General features: G+C 44.0%; 3 protein-coding genes across 5 annotated transcripts; all 3 read left to right on the forward strand.

Moving 5' to 3' along the window:
• The first annotated feature begins 1,563 nt into the window (after positions 1–1,563).
• LOC139565486 (RUN domain-containing protein 1-like) lies at positions 1,564–8,244 on the forward strand. Its single transcript, XM_071385876.1, has 5 exons — positions 1,564–2,100; positions 4,705–4,863; positions 4,981–5,179; positions 5,313–5,408; positions 5,497–8,244. The coding sequence occupies exons 1-5, from the start codon at positions 1,708–1,710 to the stop codon at positions 6,357–6,359; spliced, it is 1,710 nt and encodes a 569-aa protein (XP_071241977.1). The 5' UTR covers positions 1,564–1,707; the 3' UTR covers positions 6,360–8,244.
• Positions 8,245–8,746: 502 nt separating this feature from the next.
• On the forward strand, positions 8,747–10,905 carry LOC139565488 (large ribosomal subunit protein eL27). Of its 2 annotated transcripts, none has more exons than XM_071385879.1 (5): positions 8,747–8,861; positions 9,583–9,665; positions 9,812–9,981; positions 10,540–10,650; positions 10,817–10,905. In XM_071385879.1, the coding sequence occupies exons 2-5, from the start codon at positions 9,585–9,587 to the stop codon at positions 10,863–10,865; spliced, it is 411 nt and encodes a 136-aa protein (XP_071241980.1). In that variant the 5' UTR covers positions 8,747–8,861; positions 9,583–9,584; the 3' UTR covers positions 10,866–10,905. The 2 variants fall into 2 exon arrangements, with proteins under 2 accessions (XP_071241980.1, XP_071241981.1); XM_071385880.1 differs by having other exon boundaries at positions 8,850–9,011.
• Positions 10,906–12,625: 1,720 nt separating this feature from the next.
• LOC139565487 (interferon-induced 35 kDa protein homolog) lies at positions 12,626–19,122 on the forward strand. 2 transcript variants are annotated; one of them, XM_071385878.1, is made up of 10 exons: positions 12,655–12,735; positions 13,104–13,140; positions 13,222–13,308; positions 16,368–16,526; positions 16,707–16,823; positions 16,939–17,086; positions 17,160–17,269; positions 17,493–17,679; positions 17,850–17,959; positions 18,343–19,122. In XM_071385878.1, exons 2-10 carry the CDS (start codon positions 13,129–13,131, stop codon positions 18,550–18,552), a joined length of 1,140 nt encoding a protein of 379 aa, XP_071241979.1. In that variant the 5' UTR covers positions 12,655–12,735; positions 13,104–13,128; the 3' UTR covers positions 18,553–19,122. The 2 variants fall into 2 exon arrangements, with proteins under 2 accessions (XP_071241978.1, XP_071241979.1); XM_071385877.1 differs by lacking the exon at positions 13,104–13,140 and having other exon boundaries at positions 12,626–12,735.
• The last annotated feature ends 106 nt before the right edge of the window (positions 19,123–19,228 follow it).

The following is a 19,228-nucleotide window of genomic DNA, read 5'->3' on the forward strand; positions in this document are numbered from 1 at the left end:
CAAAACAAACTCCCACTTCTATTTTAGATCCCCATATCTCCCTTCTCAGGCTCTAGGAGCTGAGAGGGTGGTACGGCTTGGGGCAATATTCCATAACTCCTTTGCTGTGAAATCTTTCTGCCCCAGGAACCGCTCCACCGCAATCACTATGATTTCTATCTTCCTGAACCTTCTCCCCACCTTGGCAGTGTCAATAATTACCATAGCTATAAATGCCACAAAGTCCACCTTCTTAACCTTTAAAACGTCAGGGTCCTGCTGGTGAAAGGCAACCCCTGCAGGCTAGGCCTATCCACTACCTTGGACTCTTCTGGAGCACCATTCAAACCTTTTCATAGCTGCTGCATATGAAATACTCTGTGCAACCCTGACTAAGCCACCTCATTCTCTTTCACCCTTGTGGGGCATTCGGAAGACATGGCTTCATTGTTCCCACCGCAATTGCAACATGTCACATATTCATCACTTTTATAAACATATGGTCCCTTCCACTTGGACATCTTGGCTTCTCCCTTCTGCAAACACTTGCTACATGACCGAAAGCTTCACAATGATCACACTGTATTGATCTTGGTATAAATGCTCTGACTCTGTAGTAAATATACCCTAACTGCACTTGAGTAGGGAGAGACTCCACATCAAAAAAACAAAAGAACAAATAGACTTCATTTTCTCACCATTCATCACATGATTCATCCAACGCGCTTCAATTACTCCAGGAGTATTTTCCATCTCTTCAAAATCAACTTCCCACGAGACGCCTGCGGCGGCCTGATATAACCCCCTTGAGGGGTGCCCTGTTCCGAAGAGACACACATGACACTTTAAACTTTTTTATTTTATTTCACCTTTATTTAACCAGGTAGGCTAGTTGAGAACAAGTTCTCATTTACAACTGCGACCTGGCCAAGAATAAAGCAAAGCAGTTCGACACATACAAGTTAGAGTTACACATGGAATAAACAAACATACAGTCAATAATACAGTAGAAAAAGTATATATTCAGTGTGTGCAATTGAGGTAAAATAAGTGAGGTAAGGCAATAAATAGGCCATGGTGGCGAAGTAATTACAATATACCAATTAAACACTGGAGTGATTGATGTGCAGAAGATGAATGTGCAAGTAGAGATACTGGGGTGCAAAGGAGCAAGATAAATAAATAAATACAGTATGGGGATGAGGTAGTTGGATGGGCTAGCAATTTAGAAAATCGATTAATTAAGGTAAGTTCCTTCTGATCCGCAGAATCAAAACAAGCCCGCCTCTCGTGATCCTCACAACCTTCACTTTACCCAGTGCTCTCTCCACCAGTTTGGATAACTCAAATGGTTTCTTCAAGATTGGTACTCTGCTCAACCACCGGATTAAACACCAACAAACTTTACTCCTACTATTCTCGTCACTGTGCCCCACTGGGAAGTTATGCTATGGATAGGTTAAAATGGCATATTGCTGTTTCTTGCAGGGAGTTCATATGCACACCAGATCAGTGGTTTTACGATGACGTGGCACTGTTTATGACGTGTTGGAAGCCCGCCTCTCCATTTGACGTAAGAATCTATCAAGATGGCGATGCACCTGCTTCATCGGTGGTAATTATTTTAATTTCTAAAACGGTGTACATAAACGATAAAACAAAGCGTCGTTTCCAGTTGACAATAACTTTAATATCGGAGGACAACGTTGTCTTTATTACCTTTCAAACATGTCGACAGAGGAACTGTCAACCTCGGACAGCGAAGCTGCCTTTGCTGGGGCTGGCGAGCGATGGGCGCCCGTCGGCGCTGTAGCCAGTCCGGAGGATGAGAGCGGGAAGGGAAACGCGGTCGAGCCGAGGAGGAAAGACTCAGCTGTGTCTGGTGAGACGGAGATGACCGCAAGATTGAGGAAACTGGAGGACGAACAGGGCCTGCTGAATTCCTCGCTCCTCGCTTTGACATCTCATTTTGCACAAGTGCAGTTCCGCTTGAAGCAGATAGTTCACGCTCCGAATGATGAGAAGGAGAGGATGCTGGTAGAACTCGAGGAGTTTGCTTTCAAAGGCTGTCCTCACGTTGTGGGATGCAGGCCACAAGATACCCAACAGCTCGAAAACGCGGTAAGTAGTCCATCTAGGCCACGGCTGGTCAGACTTGATAGATCTAAGAATGTAAACAATGGTTCCTCTTCAGTAAGTGGAAAAATGATGTCAACACAAACACTCAATTGCTTGAGGTTGTGTGATTATGTAAGCTATCCATTATGTGTAGAAAAATAGGTTATGTTAGTCCCCCACAAAACAGACCACAGACAGACACCAATTTAGGCATACACCAATGTCAGTACAGTGTTCCACCAGTAATACCTGGTGAGGGATGGGGGTGAGTGGTGGTCACATTAGTTGCTGCCCTTACGTAGGCTGGTCATCATTCAGTGTCAGTCGGACAGCTGTAAGGATGACCACTGGACACATATAGACTCAGACACACCCTGGGATGCAACACTCGGAAACCTGCGCGTGTACACACACACACACACACACACAGGCAGTAGCAGCCACAGTCTTGTCAAACATCTCACAGGAATTGAAATTATCCGGGCGACTACCTGGCTTTTGATTAAGGCTTTGGTTTGCATCAAAACACCAAGGCTGTGCTCTCTGTTCTGTTCCATGAAATCTGTTATCTCCAGAGGAAGATAGAAAATGGTGGTATCTCATCAGCACAATAAGTGACTCACAGGCTCAGTTAACATCTTCCAGAAGATCATTATCTCTGTAATAATAGCTTCTGTATGCACAACTAAACCAAACCCCATTGTTTACTCCCTGCAGCTCTCCATTTACCTTCGAGATAATGCCCGCTTACAGTGAGGGAAAAAAGTATTTGATCCCCTGCTGATTTTGTACGTTTGCCCACTGACAAAGAAATTATCAGTCTATAATTTTAATGGTAGGTTTATTTGAACAGTGAGAGACAGAATAACAACAAAAATATTAAGAAAAATGCATGTCAAAAATGTTATAAATTGATTTGCATTTTAATGAGGGAAATAAGTATTTGACCCCTTCTCAATCAAAAAGATTTCTGGCTCCCAGGTGTCTTTCATACAGGTAACGAACGGAGATTAGGAGCACACTCTTAAAGGGAGTGCTCCTAATCTCAGTTTCTTACCTGTATAAAAGATACCTGTCCACAGAAGCAATCAATCAATCAGATTCCAAACTCTCCACCATGGCCAAGACCAAAGAGCTCTCCAAGGATGTCAGGGACAAGATTGTAGACCTACACAAGGCTGGAATGGGCTACAAGACCACCGCCAAGCAGCTTGGTGAGAAGGTGACAACAGTTTCTGTGATTATTCGCAAATGGAAGAAACACAAAAGAACTGTCAATCTCCCTCAGCCTGGGGCTCCATGCAAGATCTCACCTCGTGGAGTTGCAATGATCATGAGAACGGTGAGGAATCAGCCCAGAACTACACAGGAGGATCTTGTCAATGATCTCAAGGCAGCTGGGACCATTGTCATCAAGAAAACAATTGGTAACACACTATGCCGTGAAGGACTGAAATCCTGCAGCGCCCGCAAGGTCCCCCTGCTCAAGAAAGCACATATACATGCCCGTCTGAAGTTTGCCAATGAACATCTGAATGATTCAGAGGACAACTGGGTGAACGTGTTGTGGTCAGATGAGACCAAAATGGAGTTCTTTGGCATCAACCCAACTTGCCGTGTTTGGAGGAGGAGGAATGCTGCCTATGACCCCAAGAAACCATCCCCACCGTCAAACATGGAGGTGGAAACATTATGCTTTGGGGGTGTTTTTCTGCTAAAGGGACAGGACAACTTCACCGCATCAAAGGGACGATGGACGGGGCCATGTACCGTCAAATCTTGGGTGAAAACCTCCTTCCCTCAGCCAGGGTATTGAAAATGGGTCGTGGATGGGTATTCCAGCATGACAATGACCCAAAACACACGGCCAAGGCAACAAAGGAGTGGCTCAAGAAGAAGCACATTAAGGTCCTGGAGTGGCCTAGCCAGTCTCCAGACCTTAATCCCATAGAAAATCTGTGGAGGGAGCTGAAGGTTCGAGTTGCCAAACGTCAGCCTCGAAACCTTAATGACTTGAAGAAGATCTGCAAAGAGGAGTGGGACAAAATCCCTCCTGAGATGTGTGCAAACCTGGTGGCCAACTACAAGAAACGTCTGACCTCTGTGATTGCCAACAAGGGTTTTGCCACCAAGTACTAAGTCATGTTTTGCAGAGGGGTCAAATACTTATTTCCCTCATTAAAATGCAAATCAATTCATAACATTTTTGACATGCGTTTTTCTGGATTTTTTTGTTGATATTCTGTCTCTCACTGTTCAAATAAACCTACCATTAAAATTATAGACTGATCATTTCTTTGTCAGTGGGCAAACGTACAAAATCAGCAGGGGATCAAATACTTTTTTCCCTCACTGTATGTAGTACTGTCTTTGATTAAAGGTTTTCTTTTTCTGATTTCCTCTGTGTCTACATGCTTTACTTGTAGGAGGACCTGGTGAGTATGGCTACAGCTCTCTGTTCCTCTCCAGCATCTGTTTCGTCTGTCTTTAGTAAACATGCATGATGAATAAGGGCTGTGTATAGACCCTCCCCATCACTCCCTGTCCCCTTTGTACACCCCAGTCCTCCACTGACAGTGTATTCTGTGTTCTCTCTTCTCCACACAGAGTGAGAGGGAGAAGAGGGAGCGTCTGGAGGTCCAGAGGGAGAAGCAGAAGGAGCTCATCGTCCAGCTGAAGACCCAGTTGGATGACCTGGAGCGCTATGCCTACCAGGAGGGCAGCTACGACTCCCTGCCCCAGTCTGTGGTCATGGAGAGACAGAAGGTAGGGCTCCGTTCATGTACCAGAAGTCTCCTAAAAGTCTATTCGATACAATGTTGTTTCCTTCCCATGTGTAATGTCCTGGTAATACTCATGACGGTTCCACTCTTCCACTGCCAGGTAATCATTGATGAGTTGATCAAGAAGCTGGATGTGAACTTCAACGAGGACATAGGGAACCTGACGCCTGAGGAGCTAAGACAGAGAGTGGACGCTGCCATCGCTCAAATAGTCAACCCAGCCAGGGTCAAGGAGCAGCTGGTGGACCAGCTCAAGACCCAGATCAGGGACCTAGAGATGTTTATCAACTTCATCCAGGGTAGGTGGCAGTGGGCCTGGGATGCCATGTTGGCTGTGGTTAGGTGTCTTGGAAGCTCACTAATACACACTTTGTTACCGAAATATTCCACCAATATTCTGACTTACTACTGTATTTTCCCTTTACCCAACAGATGAGGTAGGGAACCCTCTTCTGTCTGACGGTGAACCCAGCCAGCAGCCGAGGACAGCAGGGCCCAACACCAGAGCCCCTGGAGGGAGGAAGAAAAGTCAGTTATCACCCAGCATTATTATCATAGGCTCTACAACATCACTCACAATACATCTGTTCTAACGATTCTCTTCTCCTGCGCATAGTGGACCCAGAGCAGGCCCAGAAGATGAGGCAGACAGGCTTGCAGCTGATCCAGCGGGCCCTGGCTGTGCTGCAGATCTTTGCAGTGAGCCAGTTTGGCTGTGCGGCTGGCCACGTTCCCCAGAGCATGTGGTCACAGGGGGAAGGGGGCCAGGACTACGGCCCTCTGCTGCAGCGTCTGGAGGGGGCTGTAGACCGGGTTCGAGTGCAGGCCTCGTGCAGACAGCCCTCAGTAGATCACGTGGTCAGCTACAACAGCAGCTTGGCCCTGGGGTCCCGTGATGAGCTCACTGCCTCAGTGAGGAAAGAGCTGGCCATGGCTCTGAGAGACCTGCTAGCCCACGGTCTCTACTCCCCCTCCCAGGGCATGAGCCTAGTGCTGGCCCCTATCTCCTGCCTGCTGCCCTACAGACCTGGCCCAACAACCATCCACCCCTGGGAGCTCTTTGTCAAGTACTACCACTCCAAAAATGGCAAGGCCTTCGTGGAGTCGCCAGCCCGCCAACTCTCGCAGTCCTTCAGCCTACCTGTTGCGGGCAATCCAGTCACTGTCACACCCAAGCAGTCTCTGCTCTGGGCCATTCACTCAGTGTTGCTGGAGCACGATCGCTACAAGCGAGGAGCAGACTCAGAGTTCAAGGCTCTGGTATGCATGGCTCTGAACGAGCAGAGGCTAGTGTCATGGCTTAACCTGCTGTGCAAGTCAGGGGCCTTGGTGCACCCGCACTACCAGCACTGGAGCTACATGGCCCAGACAGGCTTCGAGGGAGCCCTGCGCATCCTGGGACGTATCAGCCACCTCAAGTTTAACCTGCCGGTGGACCTGGCTGTGAGGCAGCTCAAGAACATCAAGGATGCCTTCTGAGAAGGGACTGTCGAGAGACACCCAAAACATGCTTTCAGCTCACATGGTTACCAGGCCTGATTTAAGGGTAAAAAATAATACAATCAACTGGCCTTTGAGGACCGGAAGGCATGGTTTGGGTCTCCCTCAAGTGCTGAAATTATAATTGGCATAAAATATTTGTGCTAATGTTGCTTTATCTGTTTTACTTTAAATGTATCTTGGGTCATTGGGTCAAAACATTTTTGTTAGCATCCTGTCTAAAAACATGGCATGAATTCCGTGCAAAGCTGTTCAACAAAAATCAAGTGTGCATTGTTGAGATGCATTATATAGCAAATCTGATTTTTATATAGCAAATCTGTAACTAACATTTAATTTATCAATGCCCCCCCATAACCACTCGAAGGGAGCATATCAAGATCTTAATGACTTGTTACATTGCATTATATGGAGCTTGTTGCCTCCCCTTAGGAAACGCTTCCTTTATGTGATGTTGTTTGACTTGTCCCTATGGAGATGAAATACAGTAGCTCAGACCTATGCAGATAATATCGTGAGGTTGGCCTTTTACAGTAATTCACTACTGTATAATGATTACCTATAGAATGGGTGATCATCAATGTGACCAAATGTATAGTCATTCCCTCCCCATACTCTGTAGTATGGGCAAAAACAGACCAGTATCCTGCACTGTCACTAAACTGTACATTTTGTGTTCTCTACGGAAGAGAATAATATGGGTGACTACAGTTCACATTCACTGAGCATTGTTCTCTGTCTGTGGTTACTCATCGCTCCCCTGTTGTGTTCACAGAAGACGCGCACTATTCAATGCACTCAGGTCAAATGAACATGGCAACAGTGTATGCTCTCACCAATGAATGTACAAGAGAGGTCAAAATTCTAAAGATGTCACAAGTGTCCTGAAAATCAAAATGATCACTCATGCAGCATGTAGTGTCTCCGTTGAGAAATAAGCAGAACCTGCCTAACGTGTCTTAAAGAAGGTGGATAACGTAGAGACCCTGTATTAACTGCTGCTTCTTTACTGGTCCAAATGGAAGTGATTCAAAAAATTTATAAATGAACATATATGATTTAACTATTTAGCTTATATGTAATTATATATTTCATCGTCCAATATTTAAGATGGTTGTGGGATGTGATCGTTTTCTCTGTTTCTATTCGTTTTTTGAATGGTGAATGAAAACCACTTGAAGTGAAATCTTCCTATTACATGTGAATCACATGGGGTGTATCCTGAAAAGCTGAATGTACAAACCATAGATACTGTTCATTTCCACATGAGTGAAAACTGTTATCATCCCTGGTATGGCTTTTCCAACCCTCCTCATATTAAGGTATAACCTACTTTGTTACTGGTTAAGTGCTACTCCCAGACTTTCTGTTCTATTCTCTTATGGTCTATGGTATTGAGATCTATTTCTAATTTGTTGTATAGTAAATTGCAAATGCCTCAGCCGGACCACTACCAGACTATGCTTGGATCTGGTCTGTGCTTTACTGGTGTGCATCTCCATGTAGTGTATGGGAGGACAGGTTGTCCTACATCGAAAGGGATACTTTGGTTTGCATACTTCTGAGGTGTTAATGTGAATATCAATACCCCCTTCATTTAGCCTGCATTGTTACTTTTCACTTTTCAAATGCACTGTGCTCTTGTCAAAACTACTGTTAACACAAACATAGACGCACACATCACGATACTACTACTACTAAGGAATGTACATTTCTGTATGAAAAATTAGACTTAGTTACTGTCTCTGATTTGTTTTTGTTTTCTGTGCATACCCTACTGGTCAGATTGAGAAAAAGTTATACAGCTGTTTATTGTTTTTGTTCAATAACTATGAATGTGAGCAAATAAACTTATTTCAGCCCATGCACAATTTCTATCCATTCATTGCTTTCAACACACTTGTTGTCAATGCACATTAATAAGTCATATAAAATACAGGGGTAATAATGATGCCTGACACTTTTGTCTTTAGTCAAGTTGCAGGCCTTCACTTTGCATAGCAGCATAAGAGAACACTGGCAACTGTGCCAACAACTGAATAGGACACCTTGATTGCCACATGTCACAGAGAAACTCAATATAGGGCTGACTCTAGGTTCCCTTTTATAAGCTTGACATAAATGGCTCCTGAGTGGCGCAGTGGTCTAAGGCACTACATCTCAGTGCTAGGGGCATCACTGTAGACCCTGGTTCGATCCTGGGCTATATCACAGCCGGCTGTGATTGGGAGTCCCACAATTGGCACAGGGTCGTCCGGGTTAGGATAGGCCGTCATTGTAAATAAGAATTTGTCCTTAACTGACTTGCCTTTTTTTAATTTTTTTTTTATGTATGATGTTCCAAAATAAAGGAACTGTTCCAGGACCAGTTCTGAGCAGTGTTCCGCTCGGCGGAAATGACGCATCGTTGATTTGATGTGAAAGGTCACGAAAATCTTCTCAACTTCCTTTCCTGCTAGCGGTGGCCACAGAATAGCACCAGTGAGTGAATTTCTCAACGCAATAATCTTCAACCATCTTGATAAATCCTGACGTTTACATACTTCTTAATTGTTTTTTACCCTAAAGTATACGTTTAAGATCCGGGTTTGGGGATCATTTCCCTTAATTTGACATTTATATTGGAAAAAGGTGTACTTTTATATAGTGTCCGCTATCCATATAGTTAGCATTTCAACATGGCAGCTTGCTTGATGTGGTTCATGTCGATTCAAAACCAACCACTTCGGTTATGTAATTTATATAATCGGATAGCCACAATGTGCTCGGTTAATGGCGTCCGATTGCCTATTTAAATGTAATTGCATGAATGTATACAACATCTCACCTGAATAGGTAAATAACAGTGATGGCTGTCTAGATGGGCTGGACAATAGAACGAGTCAAAATGTACTCACGGCTGAAAAACAGCAAAAGAACGTTGGTTAAGACATGTAATTTTACTTTTCATAAAATACCGTTTTTCGTTGCATGACTTTGATCATTTACGTCGTCGTTGCTCCTGCAATCGCGTTCAGTCATTGGTCATCTGACGTCCAAGCCGACGTAGCTAGTTTAGCTAATAGCATACCGGTATTCCGTAGATAACAAAGATACTACTGATATCTAGAAGCAGTGAATATTGTCCCACATTGACCATTCCATGGCGTCTTGTCTTAGTAATAATGTTTTTCTTTTGTAACTCACTTCTCTTGTCACCCAGAGATGGGCAAGTTCATGAAACCTGGGAAGGTGGTGATGGTCCTTGCTGGGCGCTACGCTGGTCGTAAAGCTGTTATAGTCAAGGTAAGTTTGATCCTGAGCTATTGCTAAATGTGCATATTTCACTCCCAGTTTGATTAGTTACTGTTTGCTTGGATAAACCTCTTACAATGTGGTTCATAAACACTGGTAACTGAACAGCTAACTATATATTGATTCTCTTCCTCCAGAACATTGATGATGGCACCTCGGACCGCCCTTATAGCCACGCACTGGTCTCGGGCATTGACCGCTACCCCCGCAAAGTGACCACAACCATGGGCAAGAAGAAGGTTGCCAAGAGGTCCAAGATCAAGGCCTTCGTAAAGGTGTACAACTACAATCACCTCATGCCCACCAGGTCAGTGCCAGGTGGACATGGGAGTAATGGTTGTTTAGGTGGCTACCTGCTGACATGTGAGACTAAACTGTAGGTGACTAGCAGTATTGCATCCATGCAATATGTCTACATTTTTATGGAATTCTAGCAGTGGCCAAACTGACAGGGATCTATTAAGTAAGGTGCAATGTCAAGGAATGTATAGATGGTGTACAGAGTGGACCCTATTCTGTTGGATGTGGTGAACTACCCTTTCACACTCCTAAGCTATGTTGTACTAAGCTGGCCTGGTTATGTATCCATATCCACCATAGTTACAGTAGCTGTGCTGGAAAGCGCAATCTGAGCCAGCAAAGTACAGTTTGAGTCAGCACGCTAGTGAAGTCTGGCTTCTCAACACATTTCATCTATGCATGCATTAGTAAACTTAATAGATGGCTTGGTTTGATTTTCATTCTTGATTCTTGGAATGTTCAGAGTAGTTGATGGAGAAGTTTTATCCACTCGTGTTTGTGTCCTTTATAGGAATTTGATGTAGGTGTCTTACTAAGCCTCTTGCTGTGTTTTCCCTGTGCTCAGATACTCCGTGGACATTCCTCTGGACAAAACCGTCGTCAACAAGGATGTCTTCAGAGACCCTGCCCTGAAACGCAAAGCCAGACGCGAGGCCAAGATTAAGTTTGAGGAGAGGTGAGTCTTTTCCCAAACCAGGAACCAGGACTTGTGAGAAATGCACAGGTTCTTTGTCCTGATAATATCTGATACAAGTAGCGTAACTACTATAGGATAATAAAATAGCAGGCTTTTTCATCTCCATTGTAAACCTTTTCTAAAATGTTTTTTTTTCTATCCACAGGTACAAGACAGGCAAGAACAAATGGTTCTTCCAGAAGCTTAGATTCTAGGCGTCATTGGTTTCACTAATAAATGTATAAAAAAAATTGACTGGTGTTTTCATTTGTGGTTTTATTGACAAGTGTAAGATGTGTTGGAGATTAAGCAATACAGCTGATTTATTGCTTCATAGAAAGCAGTAGAAAGGTGTTTACAAAAGCTGCTTGTTAATGATAATGTCATGAATTAACTTATTGGCCCAACCAGACTTGTGTTAACATGGCATTGACAAGTAAAAACAAGTGGAAATTTGTTGGAAATGCGGTGAAGTACACGCTTGTCCTTTTACATTTTGGTCATATCCATTTCCACACTATCATATTGGTCTAATGGTATCGGTATGGCACTGTGGTCACCAGGCTACTGAATGCATGTTTTCCAGCCACTAGCACACCTGAGAAATCTATTCAAGGTAATTTTATATAACACTCGGCAACAACAACAAAAATCCATTTTTCAGGACCCTGTCTTTCAAAGATCATTTGTAAAAATCCAATTAACTTCACAGATCATTGTAAAGGGTTTAATGCCCAGGGTCCCTGCTCATCTGTGTGGCTGTGCCTTAGGCATGCTGCAGATGTGGCCAGGGAAATAAATTGCACTGTCCGTATTGTGAGATGCCTAAGACAGCGCTACAGGGATACGGGACGGACAGCTGATCGTCCTCGCAGTGACAGACCGCGTAACAACACCAGCACAGGATCGGTACGTCCGAACATCACACCTGCGGGACAGGTACAGGATGTCAACAACTGCCCGAGTTACACCAGGAACGCACAATCTCCATCGGCGCTCAGACTGTCCGCAATAGGCTGAGAGAGGCTGGACTGAGGGCTTGTAGGCCTGTTGTAAGGCAGGTCCTCACCAGACATCACCGGCAACAACGTCGCCTATGGGCGCAAACCCACCGTCGCTGGACCAGACAGGACTGGCAAAGTGCTCTACACTGACGAGTCACGGTTTTGTGTGATGGCCGGATTCGCGTTTATCGTCGAAGGAATGAGCGTTACACCGGGGCCTGTACTCTGGAGTTGGATCGAGGTGGAGGGTCCGTCATGGTCTGGGGCGGTGTGTCACAGCATCATCGGACTGAGCTTGTCATTGCAGGCAATCTCAACGCTGTGCGTTACAGGGAAGACATCCTCCTCCCTCATGTGGTACCCTTCCTGCAGGCTCATTCTGACATGAACCTCCAGCATGACAATGCCACCAGCCAAAATGCTCGTTCTCTGAGTGATTTCCTGCTGGACAGGAATGTCAATGTTCTGCCATGGCCAGCGAAGATCCCAGATCTCAATCCCATTGAGCACGTCTGGGACCTGTTGGATCGGAGGGTGAGGGCCAGGGCCATTCCTCCCAGAAATGTCCTGGAACTTGCAGGTGCCTTGGCGGAAGAGTGGGGTAACATCTCACAGCAAGAACTGGCAAGTCTGGTGCAGTCCATGAGGAGGAGATGCACTGCAGTACTTAATGCAGCTGGTGGCCACGCCAGATACTGACTGTTACTTTTGATTTGACCCCCCCTTGTTCAGGGACACATTATTCAATTTATGTTAGTCACATGTGTGGAACTTGTTCAGTTTATGTCTCAGTTGTTGAATCTTGTTATATTCATACACATATTTACACATGTTAGGTTTGCTGAAAATAAACGCAGTTGACAGTGAGAGGACGTTTCTTTTTTTGCTGAGTTTAAATATATATATATATATATATTCAGTAAAAGCTGGTGTGTTGAGTGCTGTGCTGGAGCAGAATCAAGAATTTAATGAGTGCGCGTCAGGGCTACACAAGCGCCTCCCTCTTGTCGACATCTGCGGTGTCGGATTGAAGAAACTGAAACTGAAAGAAAGACGTACCATTTCACAACAGCTAACTACGGTAAGTGGTTTACTCAGCTTTGTCTCCTATAAAATCGTAACTAAATGATTTTAAACTCATTTTAATTTAAAATAGATTGGATATGTGTTAAGAGTCATACTTTTTAAAATTAAAGATTTAAAATGAACGGTCAATGGTACTTTGACGCGTTGATAGTTGGGCCGACTCGAAAAGGAATGTGTAGCTTATATGAATACCGAAAGCTTTAAACTAGATCGTTTCAAATTACTTATCATTTTATAAAGTGTAGCCTACACTAGTCAGTATCAGCTCAATTCTAATATTTTTTCCACTAATTGATCTTTTGATCTATCACAGCTCTTTTTCATTATAAACACATTTTTCACGATATTTTATACTCTTTACAGATTAGCGTCAATTTCTCCGACAGTAATGTGTGATATGGTAAGGGTTACCCCATCTTCAGTGAGTCCTATCATTTTTATAAACCGGCGGCTGACCTAATGGAATTTAATTGTTTTTCAGGATGTCTCCTTAATGATATTAATGACAGACACCGAGGGATCACAAAACACCTTGGATGGAATCCTACATGCTATCAGCAAATGCAAGGTATATTTGACTAAAGAAAGGATATTGATTGGGAAAGCTGTTGATATCTGAATTACTGGAGAACTGAGATCAAGTAGAGACTCTGGACGAAGTGGATCAGGTATGGTAAAAGGCAGTTTTATTCAGAGGTAAAGATATCTGAGATAGCGTGCACGGACTCGTTCGGTCTGGCTCATAGGGAACCGTCGGAACAGAGCCCCGAAACATAGTGCAAATGTATTTTATACAGGTAATAAAGTAGGTTGAGTCTGGCTGGTCTGGTCTTCTGGTTGGTCCTGATGAGTTGGGCGAGGTCCCCTTCAGGCTAGTATCACTGTCCCATTGGCTCTGAGTAGAGTTCTTTGTCTTCAGAAATGTTCAGCTAAAACAGGAGATTAGGTGTGTGCGTAGATGTTCCTGTCATATCTGTGTGTCTCTGTAAAATGTTCAGCCTAAAGAGGAGATTTTGTGTGTGCGTAGATGTTCCTGTTTTATCAGTGTTTATGAAAGGTTTGTGCCAGCCCTCTGTCCTTGGGTGTGTGTGTGTCTCAGTATCTCGTGAAATGCAGACCCAAGCACCCTGTTGGTCAAGGCCTTTCCTGTTTTAATCAGTGTTTGTGTGGGGTTTGTGTCAGCCATCTGTCTCTGGGTGTGTGTGGGTCTCAGTATCTGCTTATGAGTTTGTGAGAAACCCCATTTTGAAAGAAGTTAGTTATAACAACGTAATAGCAATATGCTTGTGTTATTTTAAATGGTATTTATTACAAAGCCCAAAAAATTGTCTGACTCCAGTCACCCAAGTCATAGACTGTTCTTTCTGCTACCGGTACCCGAGCGCCAAGTCTAGGACCAAAAGGCTCCTTAACTGCTTCTACCCCCAAGCCAGAAGACAATGAAATGGCCCCCAGGACTATTTACATTTGTTTTTATGTAACGGATGTGAAATGGCTAGCTAGTTAGCGGTGGTGCGCGCTAATAGCGTTTCAATCGGTTACTTCACTCGCTTTGAGACCTTGAAGTAGTGGTTCCCCTTGCTCTGCAAGGGCAGCGGCCTTTGTGGAACGATGGGTAACGATGCTTCATCGGTGACTGTTGTTGATATGTGCAGAGAGTCCCTGATTCGCGCCCGGGGCGAGGGGACGGACTAAAGTTACTAAACTGTTACATTTACACTGCTGCTACTCACTGTTTATCTATGCATAGTCACTTTACCCCTACCTACATGTACACATTTCCTCGACTAACCTGCACATTGACCCGGTACCCCCTGTATAATGCCTCTTTATTGTTACTTTTTATAATTGGTAAATCTTTTCTTAACTCTTTCTCATTGTTTGTTAAGTAAGCATTTCACGGTAAGGTCTACCTACATCTGTTGTATTCGGCGCATGTGACAAAGTTTGATTTGAATTGCAGAATAAATAAAATAAAATATATATATACACAGTGCCTTGCAAAAGTATTCATTCTCCTTGGCATTTTTCCTATTTTGTTGCAATACAACCTGTAATTTAAATGTTGTTGTTTTTTGGATTACATGTAATGGACATACACAAAATAGTCCAAATTGGTGAAGTGAAATGAAGAAAATAACTTGTTAAAAAAATTAAAAAATAACGGAAAGGTGGTGCATGCATATGTATTCACCCCCTTTGCTAAGAAGCCCCTAAATAAGATCTTAGGCCCCAGAGTCTGCAACACTGCTAAGCAAGTGGCACCATGAAGACCAAGGAGCTCTCCAAACAGGTCAGGGACAAAGTTGTGGAGAAGCACAGATCAGGGTTGGGTTATAAAAAAATATCAGACATTTTGAACATCCCACGGAGTACCATTAAATCCATTATTAAAAAATGTAAAGAATATGGCACCACAACAAACCTGCCACGAGAGGGCCGCCCACCAAAACAGACCTGGCAAGGAGGGCATTAATCAGAGGCAACAAAGAGACCAAAGATAACCCTGAAGGAGCTGCAAAGCTCCACAGCGGAGATTGGAGTATCTGTCCATAGGACCACTTTAAGCCGTACACTCAACAGAGCTGGGTTTTACGGAAGAGTGGCAAGAAAAAATCCATTGCTTAAAGAAAAAAAATAAGCAAACACATTTGGTGTTTGCCGAACAGCATGTGGGAGACTCCCCAAACATATGGAAGAAGGTACTCTGGTCAGATGAGACTAAAATTGAGCTTTTTGGCCATAAAGGAAAACGCTATGTCTGGTGCAAACCCAACACCTCTCATCACCCCGAGTACACCACCCCCACAGTGAAGCATGGTGGTGGCAGCATCATGCTGTGGGGATGTTTTTCATCGGCAGGGGCTGGGAAACTGGTCAGAATTGAAGGAATGATGGATGGCGCTAAATACAGGGAGATTCTTGAGGGAAACCTGTTTCAGTCTTCCAGAGATTTGAGACCGAGATAAAGGTTCACCTTCCAGCAGGACAATGACCCTAAGCATACTGCTAAAGCAACACTTGAGCGGTTTAAGGGAAACATTTAAATGTCTTGGAATGGCCTAGTCAAAGCCCAGACCTTAATCCAACTGAGAATCTGTGGTATGACTTAAAGATTGCTGTACACCAGCGGAACCCATCCAACTAGGAGCAGTTTTGCTGGAGCTGGAGCAGTTTTGCCTTGAAGAATGGGCAAAAATCCCAGTGGCTAAATGTGCCAAGCTTATAGAGACATATCCCAAGAGACTTGCAGCTGTAATTGCTGCAAAAGGTGGCTTTACAAAGTATTGACTTTGGGGGGGTGAATAGTTATGCACGCTCAAGTTTTCAACAACAACAACAACAAAAAATATTGTTTGTTTTCAAAGTGGTAGGCATGTTGTGTAAATCAAATGATACAAACCCCCCCCCAAAAAAATAAATGTTAATTCCAGGTTGTAAGGCAACAAAATAGGAAAAATGCCAAGGGGGTGAATACTTTCGCAAGCCACTGTGTGTGTGTATATATATATGAGAGTTAGAGAAAGAGAGGCTTTGTCTACTGTATAATAATTCATGCATATTTAATCTCCTTGGTTTGTGAGTGTAGCCTATGGCTCAAGGGCCTCATAGAATCTGTGTTCTCAGGTTCAACACAATCAGTTGCTGAAGGAGCAGCAGGACCTGTCCAGCGCCAGGGATGACCAGGAGGACCTTGCTAAACAGTTCAGACAGCGCGTAGTCAAACTGAGGATATCTCTGGAAGAGGATGACAACAACCAAGCCAGGGATGTAGACTCTGAAAGGGTATGACAACCTCTCGCAAACCACTAAACCGAAGATCAACACTAGAATTAACATTTGTCTTAGGATATCGCTATATTTTTCTTTTCCTATACTATACTATACTTTTTGCGGGGTTGAGATGTCTTGATAGAGGTTTTGGATTCTGCCTGAATGACTGATAGGAGTAATGTTTCTCTGCAGAAGAAGATAGCCGCCCTGCATGATGAGGAGAGCAGACTGAAGAGGGAGATCCAGAGAGCAGAGGAAGAACTGCAGCTTGAGGAGGAGAGCACCCACCACCTCAAGCAGCAGACTGATGTAGGGCCACACCCCAAAACTAAGGAGCTGTATTATTATTCTTGGTGTGGCTGTGTACTGTAGTAGGTGTGTTGAGATTTAGTTGACTATTGAAGATTGTCTCTCTTGGTTTTAGGTGTCTACTGCTGCAGTGCCTGAAAAGAAGGTTGTGTTCACTGGAGAAACGGGTGATGGTGCAAACACACTCAATTTTGATGTGAAGCCACATATAGTGTATCCAATGGAGGAGGGCACTGCACTGATCACTTTTGAGGATGAGGAAGGTAAGACCGAAACCTTCACTCTGTCTAGCACCTATTTTATTTAGGTGGTTATTATACCGCCTCTCCTCCACAGTGGCCCAGAAGATCCTGAGCCTGAGGGAGCATAAGGTGGATCTGGGCGCGGATTGTGCCATCACTCTGGAGGCCAAGCTCGTACGGCTGCTGGTGCCCTGTCAAGTAGAGGTACAACCACAGAGACCCATCTCCATTCACTAGTGTTTAGGTGTCAGGAAGATGATGTAATGAGTGCAATACAAGGGCCTGAACAACTGTGGCTCTGTTATGAACAGCGTCATGTGCAGAATAACTTGGATTACATCCAGTTAGTTTATTTAATTTGTATGTATGTCATTGCATTCCTTTGTGTGAACCAGTGTCTGTGTGTGCACCTGTCTCTCTACCTCAGATGGACACCGAGGTATGTTCCCGCCGTATCCTGGTTTCCAACCTGCCCAAGAAGGCCGGGGAGGACCGCTTACTTGACAAACTGGAGATCCACTTTGCCAAGAGCAAGAATGGGGGGGGGGAGGTGGAAGAGTCTGACATGCTGCATGATTCTGGCAACGTGGTCATCACTTTTATAGAAAACACTAGTACGCAAGTCAAGTTCCTATCAGAAAATGTAGTTTTCTTCATAAAAGGAAAAAGCTCAAACTAATGAATTTTCATCATACTGTTATTTCTGTCCATTCTTTCTGACTTTATATAATGACAAATGTACAACTTTTGATTAACTGAGCATACTGTGCATTGTTTACCACAGTTGCCAAAGGCCTGACTGACAAGCAGTACCACGATGTGGAGTTTGAGAAAGGGAGGAAGCACAGTGTGAAGGTGACTCCATTTCTGAACGGAGAGATCACAAGTTTCCAGGTAAGCAGATTTCATGTTCATGGCCGTGAGTTTATCCCTTTAACTCCATGATAATCAGACTATAAAATAAGCAGTTTATCATAGGCCAACTACACTATCAGCAGAAATACCTTTATGCCTAGTGAAATCATCAATTCGGAGAGTAATTTTATAAACCGTACACAGTATCAGTCTGTGGTTGTGCGCCCATTCAAGTTTGGTTACAAGTTACAACTACAATGGGATTGTTATACAATTAGGAAACTCAAGCCCTATACACTAGATAATAGGTGCTCAACTCATTGTTTGGGACTTACAGACAAGCTAGTCCAACCATTAGTGTCTAGAAGCTGTCTGCAGTAAGGCAATATCCTCCAATCTGACCCCTCTTGCCCCTCTACCAGACACGGCTGTCAGCGTGTGGGCGTACTGTGCTGCTGACTGGCATCCCTGCCGTCATGGAGCAGGAGAACCTGCAGGACCTGCTGGAGATCCACTTCCAGAAGACCAGTAACGGTGGGGGAGAGGTGGACGCCTTCCTCTACAACCCCCTGGGGCAGCACACCCTGGCCCTGTTCGAGGAGGACTGTCCCACTGAAGACCAGAGCCAGTGAGAGGGCCAGGCACTGATACCACTCCCCCTAGTGAGCTCAACAGACACCTTTCTATTGCCGCTCATCTATCCCATCTCAGTACAGGATCAGTTAAATCCAGCCTGGGGATCTAATCCTGGCCTGCTATCAGCATGTTCTGATAGAGGTATGATCTCAATTGCAATCTTTCAACCAAATGCTAATCTTAGGGGTTGGCACTATGCCAAAGCTTTTGTCTGAGATTGTCTTTTCCTGTTTCAAAACAATTTGGTAGAACCATCTATTTATATCGAATTTCTGATTTATGTATGCAGATAATTTTGGGTGAAATGTTTTTGGTGAAGAAAAAATATTCAGAACAAAAGTTGCCAAAGAAATGTAACTTATGCTTGACAAGACTAATTTAGATATCTTTAAGTTAACGTTTAGAAGGAATGTGTATTCTACAGCTCTCTAAAGGTGTCACTATTTAGTGTTCTATAATCGGGGTGTTCTATTGTTTTCTGTCATTCTTAGTATTGAATGAGCAATCCTGTACGGTAGAATCAGTGACTGTAATAAAGTCTGTCCAATGGACCAAGTCAGACATTACGATGGTGTGTGTGGTTCGTTCATTAATACTGAGAAGGGACTACACTGACAATGTGAGATTTAAGTTTTAATCGAGTAAAGTGCATGAGCATCAAAGCAGTACAAA

Source organism: Salvelinus alpinus, chromosome 36 (genome assembly GCF_045679555.1).
Source record: "Salvelinus alpinus chromosome 36, SLU_Salpinus.1, whole genome shotgun sequence".
In the NCBI taxonomy this organism is placed as follows: Eukaryota; Metazoa; Chordata; class Actinopteri; order Salmoniformes; family Salmonidae; genus Salvelinus; species Salvelinus alpinus.